General features: G+C 35.5%; 2 protein-coding genes across 3 annotated transcripts; both read left to right on the top strand.

Annotated features, from left to right (window-relative positions):
• The first annotated feature begins 293 nt into the window (after nucleotides 1-293).
• On the top strand, nucleotides 294-5,139 carry LOC146904227 (isoliquiritigenin 2'-O-methyltransferase-like). Of its 2 annotated transcripts, none has more exons than XM_085728050.1 (4): nucleotides 294-777; nucleotides 3,133-3,446; nucleotides 4,445-4,509; nucleotides 4,635-5,139. In XM_085728050.1, the coding sequence occupies exons 1-4, from the start codon at nucleotides 350-352 to the stop codon at nucleotides 4,929-4,931; spliced, it is 1,104 nt and encodes a 367-aa protein (XP_085584176.1). In that variant the 5' UTR covers nucleotides 294-349; the 3' UTR covers nucleotides 4,932-5,139. The 2 variants fall into 2 exon arrangements, with proteins under 2 accessions (XP_085584176.1, XP_085584175.1); XM_085728049.1 differs by having other exon boundaries at nucleotides 4,430-4,509.
• Nucleotides 5,140-5,459: 320 nt separating this feature from the next.
• Nucleotides 5,460-21,161, top strand: LOC146904226 (isoliquiritigenin 2'-O-methyltransferase-like). The gene is made up of 4 exons (XM_085728051.1): nucleotides 5,460-5,935; nucleotides 20,050-20,363; nucleotides 20,482-20,546; nucleotides 20,685-21,161. Exons 1-4 carry the CDS (start codon nucleotides 5,511-5,513, stop codon nucleotides 20,979-20,981), a joined length of 1,101 nt encoding a protein of 366 aa, XP_085584177.1. The 5' UTR covers nucleotides 5,460-5,510; the 3' UTR covers nucleotides 20,982-21,161.
• Nucleotides 21,162-22,632: the final 1,471 nt, after the last annotated feature.

The raw sequence follows: 22,632 nt of genomic DNA, 5'->3' as shown, positions 1-22,632 counted from the left end.
ATTTGACCAATTTTTTAATATTGGCTTAAACTTTAGTGCATTTAGTATTTTTCATATTTGTATAACACTCGCATCATTATAATTAATAGATTATAACCAGCAATGCGTGGGTTATCCGTTACTATCTTAATAAATGTTTTACCAAATCAGAAGAATTATTAAGCTACCCTACCAAAATTAAAGAATCAATAGTCAACAAGACAGTGACATACAGAATTAAACAAATCTTCTCTATGTAGCATCGTAGTGCCAAATTTGTCTATAAAAAACACAACAATTAACTTCATGGAAGCAAACACACACAAACACAATCAAAGAATCACAAAAAGTATAAGCCAAAAAAACAAACATGAGTTCCTATTCCAATGACAAAGTGAGCCATGTTGTTGAAACTCACACACCACAAATAGATGACAATGAGACACTCTCAGCTATGGTACTAGGTGCCAATTTGGTGTTTCCAGCAGTTCTTAATGCTGCAATTCAACTCAACTTGTTTGAAATCATTGGTGATGGATTCATGTCAGCCATTGAAATTGCTTCAAAGTTACCAACTCAACACTCTGATTTGCCGAATCGGCTAGACCGTATGTTACGCTTGCTTGCAAGCTACTCTCTTCTGTCTATTTCTACTCGGACCAACAATGATGGTAGCATTGTTAGAGTTTTTGGGATCACACCTTCTGGTAAATACTTTTGCTATGATGAAAATAGTGATCATGGTTATGTTGGTTCGTTCACATCATTTATGTGTCACCCTGCTTTGATAGGGTTGTGGTAAGTGATTTTACCTTGCCTAATTTTGTTTACCTTGTTTAATTATTTATTTCATTTACAATCCAATGATTTTAGATTTTTGTAAAAAGTTACATGAATGATTTATAAAAATATAAACTTACAATTCAATGGTCAAATTTATAAAATATATATCGAGTAAAATGATATAAAATAAGTAACATTGATATAATATTACATCGATATAATTTAATATTTTTTTTTGGTAGTGTCGATATAATTTAATATATATATAGATAAATATATATATATATATATATATATATATATATATATATATATATATATATATATATTAGTGGGAAATGTGTTGCAGGAATTTCTTTAGCAATCATTATTTAAATATATCTCTTCTAGAAAAACGTCAAGTCAATATTGAGACCAAGCAAAATGTTATCAAACTATATATGCTATTATTTAAAAAAAAAATTGTCAGTTACCCGACTCGTGCATGTATTATGCATTATCATTTATCAAGTGAGCTAAGCTCATGAGAACACTATTATTTTACACTTAAATATAACATTTTTAGTATTGTTTGACTACTTTTAATTACTTAATACAATTTATAACATCTAATTACTTTAAGTTAAACTAACACACCGAAATTGACAGCGGAAAAAATAAAACCAGAGGAGAGTTAATTACTCAATTAGTCGATACAATTATGTTCTATAATTAAAACTAGTGAGCTTAGTGAGCATAGCTCAGTTGATATGGACAATGCATAAAAATATGCAAGGTCTGGGGTTCAAAACCCAGCCAACAAAAAAAAAAAAAAAGACTGGTGTATACACATTTAAACTTTCTAGTTGAGTTTTTGCCTCGTGAATATAGCTATACTTTATACCTTTCTTATCCTTATTTATTAATTTTGTTACGTCTGCAGCAATTTAACCTAATTTTTTTCCGCTCATTTGCTTTATTAGGTTTGCAATTATTTAACCTAACAAATTTCATCTAAAAAAATGCATTGCACCAATTTCATTCTAAGAAAATATTTTCTACACATATTTGATGCTGCATGTTTGTTCTAGAAATATGAGCATATCAATGATCACGTTTGATGCCTTCTATTTTATACTTTTTTTTTGCTACCATAATTCTATTGTCACCTCTTAAAAAAATTGTATTTTTCCTGATAAAAATTAGTATTACAGCGTCACTCAAGTCATTTATTTTATTTTATAAAATCAATGTATTTGTGTAGTGGACATGTACAATGTATAAACTTCCCTCGAAAAAATGTAGAATGTATCCTTATTTATTAATTTTGTTACGTCTGCAGCAATTTAACCTAATTTTTTCCTGCTCATTTGCTTTATTAAATTTGCAATTATTTAACCTAACAAATTCCATCTAAAAAATGCATCGCACCAATTTCATTCCTATCCTCTTGCCTTTTTTTTTGAAGAAAATATTTTCTACACTTATTTGATGTTGCACGTTTGTTCTAGAAACTATGAGCATATCAATGATCACGTTTGATGCCTTTTATTTTATACTTTTTTTTCGGCCACCCTAATTTCCATGTAAACTTGGTCATATATACCTAAATTATTGATAGGATTACCGAATTTTCTTTTATAATATTTTCAGATTTCATACATTTTATGAAGTGTTTTATTTTGTCTACTATGGATTATCACGTGTTATTTTTTCATCGTCACCTATTATATATTGCATTTTATTATTCGTATGTCAATCCCTTTACAATAAACCCGAGCGGAGCACGGGTGAAAAATCTAGTTAGTATTACATTTGACACTCTCATCCATGATTCTTCATCGTATGCTTGAGGGCTCGTTTGTTACGGATTAAAATAAAAGTGATTTTGAAATAAAATAATTTAGAGATTATATTTTAGAGATTTTATGAAAATTCTGAATCAGTTTTGTGTTTGTTTGCGGTAATAAAAATTATTTTTTTAAAACAAATCATTTAGTTTGTTTGGATACAACTATATAAAAGAGATTTTTTGTTACAAAATTAGTTCAATCTTTTAAACCATATTTTCTCTCTCATTTGAAGTTGTTTTTAGATTCTGATTATTTTAAAAAGCTGTAACAAACGGATGCAAAACTCTTAAAAGTGATTATTTAAGAAAAATGATTTTTTCCTTAAAAAAACTATAACAAACGGGCTCTAATTTTGTTTAGCGTAATCTCGATTATCTACATATAATTATGTAGTCAAGAATATTACTCTCAAATTTTCTACCAAAATTAACTAATAGGCTTTCCATTAATAGTTAAATTATCTTTCAAAAAAAATTAATAGTTAAATTATTACTTGAGATACACACTAATTAAAATCATTTTAATAATATATTTATAGGTTGAATTTCAAGGATGCAGTACTTGATCCAGAGATTGACCTATTCAAGAAAGTTAATGGAATAACTAAGTATGAGTACTTTGGGAAAGATCCACAAGTAAACCAAATATTCAACAAATCAATGACTAATATGACCAAAATTCACATGAAAAAAATCCTTGAAATATACAAAGGATATGAGGGAGTATCAACTTTGGTTGATATTGGAGGTGGAAATGGACAAACTCTCAAAATGATTATTGCAAAATATCCATCAATTAAGGGAATCAATTTTGACCTTCCTCAAGTGATTGAAAATGCATCACCCATTCCAGGTACTCTTTTTCTTGAAATTACTTGGTTTTATGGGAAGCAATTGATTAATTAATTTGATATCATCTAAAAGGCTAATTTATGTGAGTAAAAAAAATAGTTTCAATTTGTAAAAGTTGAGAAAATCCAATATTGATTTTTTTTTCTTCGGGAAATTTGAAAAAATAGGCAAATAGATAAATTTGCAAGTACTATCCACAAATTAATTTAATTTTTATGTAGTCAGATGAGGAAATTTTTTTTTTTTTACTCAAGATGAATAAATTTATAAGTAGAGTAAAATTTAGTTCGTGGATATCACTTGCAAATTTACTTATATAACTAATTTTATTGGTTTTTGGTCAATTATCCACAATTATTCAAAGGTAACCTAGGTCTTACCTTAATTAATTTTTAAGTGAATTTGAAAAATTGGGCTAACTTTACCTTATAGATAGTTTTGGTACATCAAGTGTGATTAATAGTCCCGTATTAGTAAGGAAATTGAATATTGAACGCCATTTAAGTGAAATGACTTAACACATATATAATGTCTAAATATTTTTGGTTTAAATGTGATGTTCAACTTACGTGTATGATTGTGTCCAAAAAAAAAAAAACTCACATGTATGATTGCTGAAAACTCAGTGTGACGATTCCCGAATATTTTAGGGCTCCCTTGATGACTAATATACTGTACCCATTTTTCATCTAGGATATCAAAGAACTCTCCTTATTATATGTGCTTGAAACTAGCTAAAATGATTAAATATTTAAATATTTCGTGTGAACTAAAATTAAATTTTACAAATTTTATAATATGAATCTGAAAAGGAAAGGGATGTGATATTTATTTTACTAAAATTAGTGAGGGTTTACCTTTGAAGCTTCTTTTGTGGTCCATACATATTAGAATGACATTCAAATCAAAGTTCAAACAACCCTTTGTATTAATGACCAGTTCAACAATTATTTTAACATTCCCAAGATTATTAATTGAAAATAGACAAATTTCATTTAGGGATTGAGCATGTTGGAGGAAGCATGTTTGAAAGTATTCCACAAGGAGATACCATAATGCTTAAGGTTGGTATCTACTCTCTGCGTTCCAAATTATATGTCATTCTAACAAAATTTGTTGATAAATATTATTGATTCTCAATAAAATAGTGCTTACTGGAGTATTTTGTATCCCTATTTCGTTGTTCTAGGCTGTATGTCATAATTGGTCGGATGAAAAATGCTTAGAAATTTTTAGCAATTGTTACAAAGCTTTGCCTCAAAATGGAAAGGTGATTCTTGTGGAGCTTGCACTACCAGAATGTCCAGAACCAACAAATGCATCCAGATTTGCTTCAATTATTGATAATATCATGTTCATTAATGCTGGTGGAAAAGAAAGAACTGCTAAAGAATATGAAATTTTGGCTCAACAATCTGGATTTTCAAGACTTGAAGTTGTTTGTTGTGCTTTCTCCATTATTGGAGTGATGGAAATTTATAAATAAATCAAATAGGTTATATCATCAGTTTCCTTGTTTTTTTTATTGGTTGAATAAGTCATATCTATATAGTGATATGAAGTTTTAATATTGACGTTTTGGTCCTTTTCAATAAAATGTTGATGTTTGTTATTTAACTTTCATGTTTCTTGAATCATTGTACACCACTTTTTTAAATATGATGTCTTGATATTTAAATATGATGTTTCTTGAAGAATAAGTCATATCTATATACTAGTAAAAGTAGGTTTTTTTGTTAAAAATACCTGGGGTGTAAATTGCTAAATTATTTTCTAATATTTTTAAGTAGGTGTAAATTAACATCACATGTACAATGCAATGCGCGGATTTGCAATTACTATTGTGACATAAGTACATGACCGTTTACCAAAAAATAGATGAAAAAGATGAATTGTTAAGCTATCCAACCGAAATAAAAGAGTTAATATTTAAACAAATAGTGACATAATGAATTAAACAAATTTTCTCTTATGCCAAATTTGCCTATAAAAAATAAAACAACTTGAGGGAAGTAAACACACACACTATCAAAGGATCAAAAAACTATAAGCCAAAGAAAAAAACATGAGTTCTTGCGATGAGAAAGAAAGCCATGTGATTGAATCTCACACCCCACAAATAGATGATAGTGATACACTCTCAGCTATGGTATTAGGTGCCAATTTAGTGTTTCCTGCAGTTCTTAATGCTGCAATTCAACTCAACTTGTTTGAAATCATTGGTGATGGATTCATGTCATCTTTTGAAATTGCTTCAAAGTTACCAACTCAACACTCTGATTTGCCAAATCGGCTAGATCGTATGTTACGCTTGCTTGCTAGCTACTCTCTTCTGTCTATTTCTACTCGGACCAATGATGATGGTAGCATAATGAGTGTTTATGGGATCACACCTTCTGGTAAATATTTTTGTTATGATGAAAATAGTGATCATGGTTATCTTGGCTCGTTCACATCATTTATGTGTCATCCTGCTTTGATAGGGTTGTGGTAAGTGATTTTACCTTGCTTAATAATTAAAATTTTCCATTTATATGTAGGAATGACTACGGTTCGGTTCCATTATGTTTTTCTTAAAGAAAAACACTTAAAAATCGTAGTTTTTGAACAACTTTTTGAAAAACACTGGTGTAAATGATAGATATCTGGCAAGTGTACCAAAAACTATCGAAGTAGTAATAAATATCGATCCACAAGGACTGTGTTAGTTTCAATTATAACAAGTACGTTATACGTTAGGATGTGTAAAAATTATATTTGGTTGCCCTAGGCAGTAAAGATTGGTTTTAATCAGAGTTGATTAAAGTAGAAAGAGTTTGAAAGAAAATTATATTGAGATGAATGGTTAAGCCGGTGAATCCACTATTGCTTTATATGAAAAAGTCTACCTATCTCTACTCTCAATTACTACTCAGTTTTTACGATAAATTAACTAAGTGACTTTGATCAATCTCTCGCATCAAAGCCCTTTCCTAAGTCATAACCCTATTAATCTCTTAACGTGATTGAATAACCGCGGAAGCAATATTGGAACGTTAATTCATGTATCATAACCCTCAATTTCCTATCTCTAGGCTCCTAGTGTTGAGTTAAACAAAATTACTATTTCAGGATTAAAAGCTAGGGCTAGTAGTCATTTAATTCCTAAGATCGATTCATGTGATTGCAAGAAGCTAGGGCTAGTAGTCATACAAAACAATAATCATGAAAAGCAATAAACACAAGTAATTCTGAATAAAAACTGAATAGCATTGATTATAGAGAGAGTTCAACTACAAAATCATATATTACAAAGGTTTCATCATGGCTTAACCAAACTAAAGGTTTAGCTACTCATAGCTAAACAATCATAAGTAATAACAAGAGAAAACATACATAAATCTAACCAACGGGGTGTTGGTATGAGATTCAGGGCTCGTTCCTTGGTCTCCTGTCGTCCTTAGTGCTCAAAATCGCAATAATAATCAGTACCAAAACCCTTGCTAGCAGCTGGATATTTATAGAAAGAAATTAGGGTTTCAGAAAAGCCCATCATCGTCCCACGTTGCGGGTTGGTCGTGGCACGATGCTTCATTAATCCTACGTGGCAGCAGACAAAATCAACCATCGTGGCACGTTGCATGTTGCTTCGTGCCACGAAATTTCCAGAGATGAATCTTTGTCCCACGCTTCCTTCAACGTGCCACGAACATAACCAAACGTGGCACGATGCTTTGAGTTTTAGGCAATTTTCCTTGGTTTCTTGAAGTTTCTTCTCTTGAGCTCTTGTTCCTGTTTTGGCTTGATTTCACCATGAATCATTGCAGTTGACTCTCTAAATGCTATAATAAAGACCTAAATATGACTAAATAACTAGTGTTGATGCACTGTCATCACAACCCCAAACTTAAACCATTCCTTGTCCTCAAGGAATCAATTTGCAAATGGAAAAATCGCAGTGAGATAACAACTTACCAACCAATGATATGCTTAAAAAGTTCACTCCTTTCCGGTGTAATGATGTACCGGATGCCCAGCTCTTTCCTCCAAATCCACAACTCCACGCAATTGTTTGAATAGGGTCACACAATCATCATGCAGGTCTGCTGTATTACCATAAGCTTGAAAAATTTCTAAACTGTCAATCAAAGTCAGAGTCAAGTACACACTTTTAAGGTCTTTCAGGGTTATAACGGGGCTTAGGTGAAAGGTGGATATAATTTGGGAAGTAGTGTTATAAAACAATGAAGTTAAGCTCATACTACTTGGGTATCCTTGATAACACACAGAAAACCAATCCTTCCTTTCAAATTTAACACAAAGAGTACTAGAGAACTTATTATTTTTTTTCTGAGACATATAAACATTGTTGGTCTCATACACAAGATTCTTTTCTTTTCATTTTTTTTTCTGCACATTTCAAGTGCTTTTTATTTTTTATTTTCAAGAGATAACATATAAAATTGAATCATTTCTCTTTTCTTAGTTCTCTAGTACCCCCACCCCAAACTTAGTAAGTTGCTAATTCCAAAAGCAACCCCAAACTTGAACATTTCACAACCTAAAGAGCTTCAAACAAATAATTGGGACATTCATTCCTAAGGTCTTCTAGGTTTGTAATGTGGCTAGTCACCGAACAAAAGTGATCTATACCTAATGGCTCAAATTGGCTTTACAAAGGATAAATAATTCATAAATCAAGGTAGGCTCAAAAAGGCTCAAGGTACCAAGCACTTTGCCTTAGTGTGTACAAAACAAGACCAATCAACAAATAGAGAAATATCGCAAGTTCTAGAAACAGCAGTTGCATGGAACACTCATATATGTAAAATTGGAAAAATAAAAATTTGGCTATGGACCTTACAAGTTGAGATATCTGGGAGTTGTGGCTACCTACTTCATTTGCCGTACACTTCCCTTTGAATCAATTAGGCATCATCCTCCTTGAACTCTTTGGCATATCATTGGTATAGCATTGTTATGAGACTGATAAATTTCCACAGGCAAACAGATTCATTAATAATAAACAAAGGAAAGCATCACAAACGGTGGGGATTAAAGTCAAACAACGACACACCAACATAATGTTCAAACGGAATAAAAAGTACATCAAAATAAAAGAAACAAAGATAGAAAGCTGAACATAAAATTGGACTCTAAGTCCATCACTGCTCATCCTCATCAGTGGCCTCCGGATCACCCTGCAAGTCAGCATAAAACTCATTCACGCGCTGATCGCTAACTGCCTTCCTTCGAGCGAAGTCGGATCGAAGACGACCCTCTCTCTCACCAGCACGTCTCCTCTGCTCCATAATGCAGTCCTCCATGTTGGCCTCAGTGCCAAACCTATCAAAAGTATTGCTCTGAAGGGACCTCTGACGGTGCTGATCAGCAGCAAGAGAAAGCTCCGCTCCAAAGTAAGGACCGTCCACATACAGCTGTGATGATGTATCCTGGGCCCAGCAAGCCATACCTCCTAAGTAATCAAGCATCATCGGGTGTAGTGGTGGGTATTGAGGCGCATCCTCCTGCATGGGCTGTGCCTGAGATGGTCCTCCACGCTCTCGCTGAACCGGTGGTCCTTCACGACCTTTCTTCTTCTCAAACTTCACCATAGCAGTATCATCAATAGCTCCCTTTGACTTAAGCATGATGTCTCCAAGCTCCTCCGGGACACTTTCCTTCTTACACAAAGCATTAATCAAACAAACGTGCCCCAAATGCACCGAAGTCCCGCAATTTGCCATTTCCTTAAGACTCAAGTTGATCAGTCGCCCCACATTTATCCCATAGCCAAAAATAATGGCCTCCAGAATATACAGCCTCTCCATAGGCAACTCAGATGTAGCAGAAACACTTTCCAAGGTAGAATGAATGAATGAAGCCCAAGCTTTGTATTGTGGCTTGAGGTCCACCACATCCATCCTAGTAGGAAGCCCAGTAGCTTTGGACCTAACATAATCAACACCCTCTTCGCCAATTTCCTGCAAAATCTGCTGAAGCACATCATCGGAAGGAAAATTATTCGAGCTCCTTGACCTCCTCATTTCTACGTGACATTGTCTTGGAGGCTTTAGCCCTAGAAATGCATTGATGGCTCTAGGGCTATAATCTATCTGCTTTCCACGGACATAAACCACATTATCCTTATCTCCAAAGGCATTAGCAAAGAACTCAAGAGCAATGGTGCGATTGCTTTCTTTTTCAACCATGTCGTTCAATCTCTTCCACCCAAGCGTTCTTATAGTTGTTTCAAATTGAGGATACCTCTGAAGGTTGATGAAATCAAACCTCCTTTCACCAGAAAACTTAAACCCCTTGATCTTTTCAAACCTCTCGGCATGTTCGTCATCCTGAAATTTCTCATAGTCGGGTTGTTGTGGTGGTTGGGTTGATTGGGTGCTGCGGGTTGTTCTGGAGCGTTTGTTGGATGCTGAGGCCATTTGTGGAGTTAGGTTAGATTGTTTGGATGTTTTGGGATTGCGGAAGATGAAGATTGGGTGGTTAGGGTTTGTGCAATAAGGGTTAGGTCAAATTTGTGGGAGAAAATTGATGTGTTTGATGAAGTAATGGGGGGAAATGTTTGTGAGAATGATGAAGATGTATGAATGGTGGTTAGGTGCGATTTTTAGAGGTAGAGAATGGGTGATTCGAAATTTGGGCAGAGTTTTGTTAAGGGAAAATGAAATGGTGAGAAATTTGTGAGAGAAGTTTATATAGACAAAGGTCTTTCGTGCCACGTTGGGTCAGGGTCGTGCCACGAAGCGATCTGTAACGGTCAAATTATTTCAAAACTCCCCACTCACGTGCCACGATGCAGGAAAACGTGGCACGATCATCGTTCTGGGTAGCAACGTGCCACGATCATAGAACCATCGTGCCACGTTCATAGTTCTTCCAGCAAACGTGCCACGTTTTGAGAGTGTTCGTGCCACGAAATTTCCAGTGGCGAACAATGTTGGAGTCATTCTCAAAACGTGCCACGATGAAGAACCATCGTGCCACGTTGGTCTAGGTTTTCAAATAAAAATTTCTTTTCAACTTTCTAAAAATATTTTTGCTGTTTTTGTTTTTATAAAAAAAATGCAATAAATAAATAAATAGATAAATACAATACCTGAGTGGATTTAAATCCGATGGGTTGCCTCCCATCCAGCGCTTCTTTACCGTCACTAGCTTGACTTATGATGACCCCTAAGGATCATTCAACACCACTCCCGCTCTATTCTTTGGGAGTTCACCTCCAAGGTATGGTTTCAGCCTTTGTGCGTTTACCTTGAAAGTTTCTTGCTCACCAGGCTTACTAAGCTCCACTGCTCCATAAGGAGACATATCTACAATCACGAATGGTCCGGACCACTTGGATTTTAACTTCCCGGGGAATAACTTCAACCTGGAATTAAACAGCAAAACAAGTTGTCCAATATAAAATTCTCTCCTCACCAACCCCTTGTCATGATACCTCTTAGTTCTCTCTTTGTAAATTACGGCGTTCTCATACGCACGCAATCTCATCTCCTCTAGCTCATTAAGTTTTAATAACCTTTTCTTTCCAGCTAAAGTTTGATCAAAATTTAGGGCTTTGATAGCCCAGTAAGCTTTATGTTCCAATTCAACCGGGAGATGACAAGCCTTTCCGTAAACCAACTGATAAGGGGACATCCCAAGGTGCGTTTTAAACGCAGTTCTATATGCCCAAAGAGCGTCATCTAACTTCCTAGACCAATCTTTCCTAGAAGACGCTACAGTTTTCTCCAAAATTTGTTTCAACTGACGGTTTGAAACCTCCGCTTGACCACTAGTTTGAGGATGATAGGGAGTTGCAACTTTATGTTTGATATTAAACTTTTTAAGCACAGTTTCAAGAAGATTGTTGCAAAAGTGCTTCCCCCCATCACTGATCAAAACTCTAGGGGTTCCAAACCTAGTGAAAATATTTTTCTTCAAGAAATTAACCACAGTTTTAGCATCATTAGCAACACATGGTATCGCTTCAACCCACTTGGGAACATAGTCAACACACACAAGTATATGGAGATAAGAGTAAGAGGAGGGAAATGGTCCCATAAAATCTATGCCCCAACAATCAAAAGGTTCAACTTCAATGATTCCAGTTAGGGGCATTTCATTCCTCTTTGAGATACTACCTGTTCTTTGGCATTCATCACACCTCTTTACGAACTCTTGGCAATCCTTGAAGAGAGTGGGCCACCAGAAACCACTTTGCAAGATTTTCGCAGCGGTTCTTTCCCCACTATGGTGGCCTCCATAAGCTGAGCTATGGCAGTGCCACATGATACTGTTAGCTTCCGTACCTGCAACACAACGTCTAATCAAACTGTCAGCACTTACCTTAAATAAATAAGGATCATCCCACAGATAGTGGTTTGCATCCTTGAAAAACTTTTTCCTTCGGTGCTGTTCCATGTCATCCGGAATTATATTACCGGCCTTAAAATTCGCCATGTCGGCAAACCAAGGCCTTTCTTCAATCGACATCAGCTTTTCATCCGGGAATTCTGCTGTGATAGCCTTTTCTTTCTTCGTCACCTCCTCATTTTCCAACCTTGAAAGGTGATCAGCTACTACATTCTCCACTCCTTTCTTGTCACGAATCTCGAGATCAAATTCTTGCAATAAAAGGATCCACCTCAACAACCGAGGCTTTGAATCACCTTTTGTCAAGAGATATTTAAGAGCTGCATGATCTGAAAAAATAATGACTTTGGAGCCTATTAGATAAGAACGAAATTTCTCCAATGCAAATATTACTGCAAGCAACTCCTTTTCAGTAGTGGAATAGTTAACTTGATTTTCATTTAAAACCTTGCTTGCATAGTAAATTGCATGGAAAAATCTGTTCTTTCGTTGGCCTAAGACTGCACCAACAACATAATCACTTGCATCGCACATAAGTTCAAAAGGTAAATCCCAATCGGGTGCAATGATTATTGGTGCAGTCACCAACTTGGTTTTAATCAAAGAAAAAGCATTTAAACACTCAGAATCAAAATCAAAATCATTTTCTTTGACCAAGAGGTTACAAAGGGGCTTAGAAATTTTTGAAAAATCTTTTATAAAACGCCGATAGAAACCGGCATGCCCCAAGAAACTCCTAACTCCCTTAACATTAACAGGTGGTGGAAGTTTCTCTATAACCTCTATCTTTGCTTGATCCACTTCTATGCCTTTAGCACTTATTTTATGTCCCAAAACTATACCTTCGGTAACCATAAAATGACATTTTTCCCAATTTAAAACAAGGTTAGTTTCGGTGCATCTTTTTAGTACTTCATTTAAGTGGAATAAGCATTGGTCGAAAGACTTACCAAACACAGAAAAGTCGTCCATGAATACCTCGATGTTCTTCTCTATCATGTCAGATAAGATGGAGAGCATACACCTTTGGAAGGTCGCCGGCGCATTACACAGCCCAAAGGGCATTCTCCTATAAGCAAATATACCAAACGGACAGGTGAAAGCAGTCTTTTCTTGATCTTCCAGAGCCACTGCAATCTAATTATACCCTGAGTACCCATCCAAGAAGCAGTAAAAGGCTTGACCAGCCAATCTCTCTAGCATTTGATCCATGAATGGTAATGGAAAGTGATCTTTCCTTGTTGCAGAATTCAGCCTCCGGTAGTCTATGCACATTCTCCAACCGGTGACGGTACGTGTGGGTATCAATTCATTCTTTTCATTAGCCACCACCGTCATTCCTCCCTTCTTAGGCACCACATGAACAGGACTTACCCAAGAGCTATCAGAAATAGGGTAAATCATACCTGCATCGAGCAATTTTAATACTTCCTTCTTGACAACTTCCTTCATTGTTGGGTTTAGTCTTCTTTGAGGTTGAACCACAGGTTTGTATTCAGCCTCCATATGTATTTTGTGCATGCAATAGGCTGGACTAATACCCTTTAGATCAGAAATGCTCCATCCCAATGCGCCTTGATTACTTTTCAACACCCTCATTAGTTTCTCTTCCTCTAAAGGTGTCAATGTATTACTGATGATTGGTGGTTTGGAAAAATCTTCACTAAGAAAGACATACTTCAAGTGTGGAGGGAGTTCTTTCAATTCTGGATTTTTTTCTTTTTCATTGTTCAATGTTTCCGATCCCCCATATTTTTCACCAAGTATGTTTTCAAGTGGCGGGTGGTGCATTTGTTGCTTGCTTGCCTCAAGCTGCTTGACACAATCCTTTACCTCAATATCTTCAGTATCTTCATCATTCTCTATAGAATTAACTAATGTTCTCTCTAAAGGTTGTGTTGGTTGAGGCTTACGAGAGTCATCTTCAATTATCTCATCAACAACATCAATTCGGTAGCACTTAGGATTTTCAGCTTGATGTTTCATGGCTTCAAAAATATTAAACACAACTTGCTCGTTGTGGAATCTCAACATAAGCTGGCCCATTTCAACATCAATCAAAGCTCGACCGGTTGCAAGGAAAGGTCTTCCAAGAATGAGTGGCATGTCTTCATCTTCAGCCATGTCTAGGATTACAAAATCAGCAGGAAATACTAGCTCATTGACCTTAACTAGCACATCTTCAAGTATACCAAAAGGGTAAGAGATTGACCGATCAGCTAGAGTAATGGTCATTCTTGTTGGCTTTGGCTCCCCACATCCAAGCTTCTTCATCATTGAAAGAGGCATCAAGTTGATACTTGCCCCTAAATCACACAACGCTCTACCAATGTCTACCGGTCCAATAGAACAAGGAATAGTGAAAGCACCTGGATCTTTTAATTTGGGTGGAAGTTTCTTTTGAAGAATTGCACTACAATTTTCTGAAAGTGCAATGTTTGCATCATCTTTTGGTTTCCTTCTTCGAGTCAGCAAGTCTTTCATAAACTTAGCATACATGGGCATTTGATCAAGAGCTTCACCAAAGGGAATGTTCACCTGAAGTTGTGAGAAAAGCTCCATGAACTTCTTGAATTGACCTTCCTCCTTCTTCTTCTTTTTGGCTAAGTGAGGGTATGGAAGCTTCACATATGATGGAACAACTTGTGGCTGATCTCCATCCTTCAATATTTGACTCTTAGACTTCCTCAAGATTGAATCTTCATCAATCAATTTCTCACTTTTTTCTCCCTCTATTTTTTTCTTCCTTTCATTTTCAACTACTCCTTGATCATTAACTTTTTCAACTACAACCTCATTATTCTTTTCAACTTCACCTTCTTCTTCTTCCTCCACTACTACTTCATCAGCCTTTTTTGGAACTTTTGGAACTAGAGGTGTCAAGACCTTCTTGCTCCTCAACTCAATAGCATTGCAAGACTCATTTTTAGGGTTGTCTTGTGTGTTACCTGAGAATCCGCCTTTGTTTTGTTCAGCCAATTGTTTAGCTAATTGCCCAAGTTGAGTTTCAAGCATCTTCCTGGAGGCTTCATTGTTCTTTCTCTCAGCCTCTTGACTCTTCTTCATCTCTTCAAAGTTGCCTTGAGTCATCTTCATAAAGTTCATCATAGTTTCTTCAAGAGCTGAAGGCTTCCTTTGTTGTTGTGGAGGATTAAGCATCTGAGAGTTCAAAGTGTTGTTATTTGAGTAACTGAGATTTGGATGCTTGTTGATACCTGAGTTGTAGTATTGATTTTGCCTTTGATAACCTCCCATGAAATTAGCTTCCTCACTTGATCCTTCTGGAACACGTTCACCATTGGGATGTTCTTCACCGCATAAGTCACATTTGATTGCAGCCACCTGTTGTTGCTTATGTGCCAAAGTAAACCCTTGAAACTCCTTAGTAAGAGCCTCTATTTGTTTGTTCATGGCTGCTTGGTTAGCTAGGATTGCTGTTTGTTCACTTACCCCAAACACTCCTCTTTCTTTCTTCTTAGCTTCAGCACGATATTCATTACTCGCCATATTTTCAATTAAGGCTTGAACTTCATGATCAGTCTTGCTCTTAAGACTTCCTCCCGCGGAAGCATCTAAGAACATTCTAGTGTTTGGTGTCACCCCCTCAGTGAAGATTTGGAGGTATTGTTTCTCGGTGAACTCATGATTAGGGCATCTCTTCAGAAGCAAATTGAATCGCTCCCAAGCATCATACAATGATTCACCTTCTCCTTGCTTGAAGTTAGAGATTTCCATCTTCTTTTCCCAATATTTAGACATAGGGAAATATTTCTCCAAGAACTTCAGCTCTAACTCTTCCCATGTTTGGACAGTCCCGTTTGGAATTGTTAGCAACCAATCTTTTGCTCTTCCCGTCAAGGTGAAAGGGAACAGCCTTAGTTTCTTTTGTGCTTCAGTCACGGTGGCTGGTTGCACACAAAACTCGCAAGTCTCAGCAAAGCGGCTCAAGTGTTCATGAGGACTCATAGCTTCAGTCCCATCGAATTGCTTGTCCCTCAAACCGTTGAGGACAGTTGTCTTGATGTCGAAAGCAACGGGGTTAGCTGGTTGAAAAGTGTGGGTCAGTTGACCGCGATGAGTTGCTAACCCGTAGTCCCCTAACTTTGGTCTTGGTGCAGGTTCTCCCATGATAACAGATTGAGGAGAAGCAGATGTTTCAGATTCAAGTGAGAGTGGCTCAGGTATTTGTTCTCGAACACCCGGTGGAACGGAATGAGACAACCTTTTCAACCGGGCAGCTTTCCGGAGTGCTCTAGCAGTCCTTTCTATTTCCGGATTGAATTCGAGATCTTTGGAGCTCACTTTACCTCGCATAAACAGCAAATACCTTAGTAGCACTGCACAATACAAAGTAATCAAATGAATATTGAAACTAAAAACAGAAAAATAAAATTGCAGAAATCCTAAATTATAACGTAATTGCCTTGTTGAAACAAATCAACAGTCCCCGGCAACGGCGCCAAAAACTTGATAGATATCTGGCAAGTGTACCAAAAACTATCGAAGTAGTAATAAATATCGATCCACAAGGACTGTGTTAGTTTCAATTATAACAAGTACGTTATACGTTAGGATGTGTAAAAATTATATTTGGTTGCCCTAGGCAGTAAAGATTGGTTTTAATCAGAGTTGATTAAAGTAGAAAGAGTTTGAAAGAAAATTATATTGAGATGAATGGTTAAGCCGGTGAATCCACTATTGCTTTATATGAAAAAGTCTACCTATCTCCACTCTCAATTACTACTCAGTTTTTACGATAAATTAACTAAGTGACTTTGATCAATCTCTCGCATCAAAGCCCTTTCCTAAGTCATAACCCTATTAATCTCTTAACGTGATTGAATAACCGCGGAAGCAATATTGGAACGTTAATTCATGTATCATAACCCTCAATTTCCTATCTCTAGGCTCCTAGTGTTGAGTTAAACAAAATTACTATTTCAGGATTAAAAGCTAGGGCTAGTAGTCATTTAATTCCTAAGATCGATTCATGTGATTGCAAGAAGCTAGGGCTAGTAGTCATACAAAACAATAATCATGAAAAGCAATAAACACAAGTAATTCTGAATAAAAACTGAATAGCATTGATTATAGAGAGAGTTCAACTACAAAATCATATATTACAAAGGTTTCATCATGGCTTAACCAAACTAAAGGTTTAGCTACTCATAGCTAAACAATCATAAGTAATAACAAGAGAAAACATACATAAATCTAACCAACGGGGTGTTGGTATGAGATTCAGGGCTCGTTCCTTGGTCTCCTGTCGTCCTTAGTGCTCAAAATCGCAATAATAATCAGTACCAAAACCCTTGCTAGCAGCTGGATATTTATAGAAAGAAATTAGGGTTTCAGAAAAGCCCATCATCGTCCCACGTTGCGGGTTGGTCGTGGCACGATGCTTCATTAATCCTACGTGGCAGCAGACAAAATCAACCATCGTGGCACGTTGCATGTTGCTTCGTGCCACGAAATTTCCAGAGATGAATCTTTGTCCCACGCTTCCTTCAACGTGCCACGAACATAACCAAACGTGGCACGATGCTTTGAGTTTTAGGCAATTTTCCTTGGTTTCTTGAAGTTTCTTCTCTTGAGCTCTTGTTCCTGTTTTGGCTTGATTTCACCATGAATCATTGCAGTTGACTCTCTAAATGCTATAATAAAGACCTAAATATGACTAAATAACTAGTGTTGATGCACTGTCATCAGTAAATATTAAAATACATATAATGGCTTATTTGGGCTCTAGAAATCGCTTTTATTTTTTGTGGTGTCCAAGGTTAGAACCCTGGACATTGCATATATTATGCATTGTGTTTACCAACTGAGTTAAGATCGTGGGAACTTTTTTTTTTTTTTGATGAAAGTAAACGATATTCATTCATTCAAATTGATAGAGTACACCGATATAATACAAATCCTAATTCGCTAAAAACAAAAAGGATGAATCTGTGAACAAACTCACAACATCCATGTTAATAACATAAAACAACAAAGTATCTATGCCTACAAATATGACTAATATGACTATATTCAAGTCTCCGGAATACTCGTGTCTCCGGATCTACAACGTTGACGACACCAAAGTCATTGTCATTGATCGGATCTGCACTTGCTCAAAGCTAATCTTTCAACCTGAATCAAATAAACACCGCACTAAGACGGGAAATCAAAAACACACCGCACAAAGACGTGAGAACAAAACAAACAGAGTCGTTCAGAGACGACGAAATCACAAAAACAAACGAAAGAAAACAGAAAATATGTGAAATCACTTATTTAATTAGGATAGAAGGAAAAACAACTCGGAGGGGTGATTTTTGGGTCAAAATTGATCATAAATCACCCCTCTGACAAGAAGAAGAAGGAAAAAAAAATGGGTGACAGCTAGGGTTTGAGAAGGAGAGAAGAGAGATAGGAAGAAGGGGGAGTATATGTAGATTGATCATGGGGACTCTTGAAATCGCTTTTAAATATTTATTTTGAATTTTTTGAAAAAATAAAATAAACTCAATTTAAAATGATTCACCTTAAAGTCGAAAAGAAATATGAAAACGTGATTTCAAGAAGAAAAATGTGCATTTTTAATAATTATTTTTCAAGAAGAAAAAGAAATATTTTGTTTGAATATTAATTATAATTATTTTCATTTGAGAAAAGCTAACTTGTGTCACTTGTGTCAAGGTTAGTGAACCAAGACTTGTCAAAATAATGATTGTATCACTTTTTATGTAAAAATTATTTTATTTAATTCTTTAAACAATACCTTAAAATATTATTTTAGCATTTTCTTTACAAGAATATAGTTTGGTTTTGATTATATCCTATCACATTCCCATTGTTTGGAATTCGGCGCTAAGTTGACTTGTTATTTGTTAATTTATTTTAAGAGGCAAAAAAAGAAACTATCACAAAAGATAGGATCGAAGAGATGAAGATGAAGTTCATATGAGAAGTAGGCATGAGAGGTTGAAACAAAGGAATAATCCTTGTAATTCATATTGAATTAGATTGAAAAAGATGATTAGAGAGTACAATAGTGAGAGTTATTTATAGGGTGAGTTAGTCTAACTAAATCTTAACTACCTAATCAAACAACTAACCATAGTTTACATCTGACCAAATACCTCCCCAGGTCCTTTAAGTTTCATGTTTGTTTCAGATAGATCATTTAAGTTTCTAAAGTTTCAGATAGGTCCTTTAAGTTTCGAGTTTGTTTCGGATAGGTCCTTTAAGTGTCTAAGGTTTCAGATAGGTCCTTTAAGTGTCAAGTTTGTTTCAGATAGGTCCTTTCTATCAACCTCCGTTAAGCTAAAGTTGATCTATCCGTTAAGCCAAACTCGAAACTTAAAGGACCTATCTGAAACCTTAGAAACTTAAAGGACCTATCCGAAACAAACTCGAAACTTAAAGGACCTATCTGAAACCTTAGAAACTTAAAGAACCTATCTAAAATAAACGTGAAACTTAAAGGACCCAAAGATGTATTTGGCCTTTACATCTGAACTAACTATGATTTATTCTCTTTACTCTAATAGAAACTATTAAATTTAAAGGCACGGAAGATGCCTACCACAAGAGTACAAGAATACATCATGCATGCTCATGCAACTTGTTATTTGTTAATTGTTATCAGTATCAACTTCCTACCCCAATTTGACAAGTGGACCAAATTATTTATTAGAAAATTAATTCTTGATGTAGTTCCAAATTGGACGGCAACAAAGATAAGTCAACAATACCAAGTCAAAATTCTTGGAACGTTATAAAAAAATAAGTAGTCTTGGAGTTTATAGTCTAAAAAAATAAGAGTACCGCGTCATCATAAAGACTTTTTTGTGAAATTTTCCGATGGCATACATGTTTCGTTTCTTTTTTTTTGTGGTGGCCGGGGTTTGAACTCCGGACATACATGTTTCGTTTCTATATATTGAGAAAGAGCTTTGTTATTTATCTAGAGAGTTTTTATCAAGAATTCATCAAAAAAAAAGTATCAACTAATTAAATTTGTTGTTTGTTGGAAATCAAGGATGATAATGGTGTGTAATTGCTTACTCTAAAAAAAAATACTTGATTATGGATACATTAGAAAGTATTTTATTTTTTAAATTGGGTTCCACGATTAAGATATAATTAACTTTTCATTACACATAATTATTCTAAGAAATTTTCTTAGAATACAGCATCTTCTCCTCAATGTATATTTATTGTATATTCTAAAATTATCAGTTATATGATAAATATAGGATTAACTTTAAGGATGCAGTACTTGATCCGGAGGTTGACTTATTCAAAAAAATTAATGGAATATCTAAGTACGAGTACATGGGAAAGGATCCTCAAGTAAACCAATTATTCAACAAATCAATGACTAATATGACCAAAATTCACATGAAAAGAATCCTTGAAATATACAAAGGATATGAGGGAGTCTCAAGTTTGGTTGATGTTGGAGGTGGAAATGGACAAGCTCTCAAGATGATTATTGCAAAATATCCATCAATTAAGGCAATCAACTTTGACCTTCCTCAAGTGATTGAAAATGCACCACCCATTCCAGGTATATTGTTCTTTAAAATGGTTGAATAAATATCATTTCTCTATAATATAATGACCACTTCAATAATTATTTAAACTTTCTCAAGATTATTAATTGAAAATTGTAAAATTTCATTTAGGGATTGAGCATGTTGGAGGAAGTATGTTTGAAAACATTCCACAAGGAGATGCCATAATGCTTAAGGTTGGGTTATATAAATATAAACACTTTTTTTTTTTTTTTTATCTAAAGCTTCAATTACAATTTATTCATAATATCATAGATTTTCAATAAGTTAGTGCTTACTAAAATATTATATATCCATCTTTTTCAATGTTCTAGGCTGTATGTCATAATTGGTCGGATGAAAAGTGCATAGAAATTTTAAGCAATTGTCACAAAGCTTTGCCTCAAAATGGAAAGGTCATTCTTGTGGCACATGTACTATTGGAATATCCAGAAGCAACAAATGCATCTCGAATCATTTCAATTGTTGATAATATCATGTTCATTAATGCTGGTGGAAAAGAAAGAACTGCAAAAGAATATGAGAGTTTGGCTCAACGTTCTGGATTTTCAAGACTAGCAGTTGTTTGTTCTGCTTTCTCTATTATTGGAGTGATGGAACTTCACAAATAAATAAGTCATATAATTAGTTTTTTATTGGAAAAATAACTCATATTGATATAGTAATATGACATTTTAATGCGGTTGTTTTGATAATTAAATATGGCTTCTCTTGAATCATATATTGTATTGTAACAAAAAAAATAGTGTACACTACTTTTTGAAATATTAAAATAAAATGTATGTTTGAGAGATTTTTGTTTTCGGTTTAATTGTCTTTTTGGTCCACAAACTTTCTCAATTGCGTGATTTTCATGTTGCTAGTTTTTTCTTTTAACAAATTTACCTTTGACACTTGCCCCTTTTCTAATTTTATAGTCCCTTCCTAGTTTTTTCTCAACTTTATGTTGAGTTAGCAATTTTTTATGAGGTAACATCCATGTCACTTGGCCAAAGTGGATACTATTTAAATAAAAAAGAAAAAAATAATCTTATGATAGAGAAAGTGGCCAATTTCCCCTTTAATTTTAGATTATCAAAAATAAATATAAATCATAAATATATGAAAGGGAGAACATTTTCCTTTGAGATCAATTTAAGCCTATAATTAGTTTTACTATTTTTTATCATCTACGAAATGTGCAACATCTAAAAGGCTAAAACCCCTCAATCTTTTACCATATTGTTGTTGAGTATGCTCATATATAAATGAGTATCGTCTCTGTCTATGTTGAGGAAGAATAAGATGAGAGAATTTCAATAGATAAATGTTTATGGACTTCTCTCCAAGTGGTCTAGAATATTGGGAAAAACCCCAGTCCCACATCGGATAGATAAGACTCTTGAGAAGAGTTTATAAGGAGGAGGCAATTCTCACCTTACAAGCCGGTTTTGTAACGATGAGTTAGGCCCCAAATTTCAACATGGTATCAGAGCTTGTCGAATTCAAGGGCCGCCTAAACCTATTTACGCACCAATCCCAAAGAGTGTTGGGAGTGAGGGGGATGTATTGGGAAAAACCCAAGTCCCACATCGGATAGAATAGACTCTTGAGAAGTGTATATAAAGATGAGGCAATCCACACCTTACAAGTCGGTTTTGTAAGGATGAGTTAGGCCCCAAATTTCAACATGGTATCAGAGCTTGTCAAATTCAAGGGCCGCCTAAACCTATTTACGCACCAAGCCCAAAGAGTGTTGGGATAGTGATGGGATTGAGGGGGATGTATTGGGAAAAACCCAAGTCCCACATCAGATCCCAAACCCAAGTCCCACATCGGATAGATTAGACAAGATCAAGGGCCGCCTAAACCTATTTACGCACCAAGCCCAAAGAGTGCTGAGATAGTGCTGGCAGTGTGAGTTAGGCCCCGCACCAAGCCCAAAGAGTTCTGGGATAGTGATGGGAGTGAGTGCTGGGAGTGCTGAGATAGTGCTGGGAGTGTGAGTTAGGCCCCGCACCAAGCCCAAAGAGTTCTGGGATAGTGATGGGAGTGAGTGCTGGGATAGTGATGGGAGTGAGGGGGATGTATTGGGAAAAACCCAAGTCCCACATCGGATCCCAAACCCAAGTCCCACATCGGATAGATTAGACAAGATCAAGGGCCGCCTAAACCTATTTACGCACCAAGCCCAAAGAGTGCTGGGATAGTGCTGGGAGTGTGAGTTAGGCCCCAAATTTCAACATGGTATCAGAGCTTGTCGAATTCAAGGGCCGCTTAAAC

This window comes from Medicago sativa, chromosome 7 (assembly GCF_051527215.1).
Source record: "Medicago sativa cultivar Bolivia chromosome 7, Bolivia_mono, whole genome shotgun sequence".
In the NCBI taxonomy this organism is placed as follows: Eukaryota; Viridiplantae; Streptophyta; class Magnoliopsida; order Fabales; family Fabaceae; genus Medicago; species Medicago sativa.
Note: the sequence above shows the minus strand (reverse complement) of the source record. Positions and strands in the feature narration are given on the sequence as shown.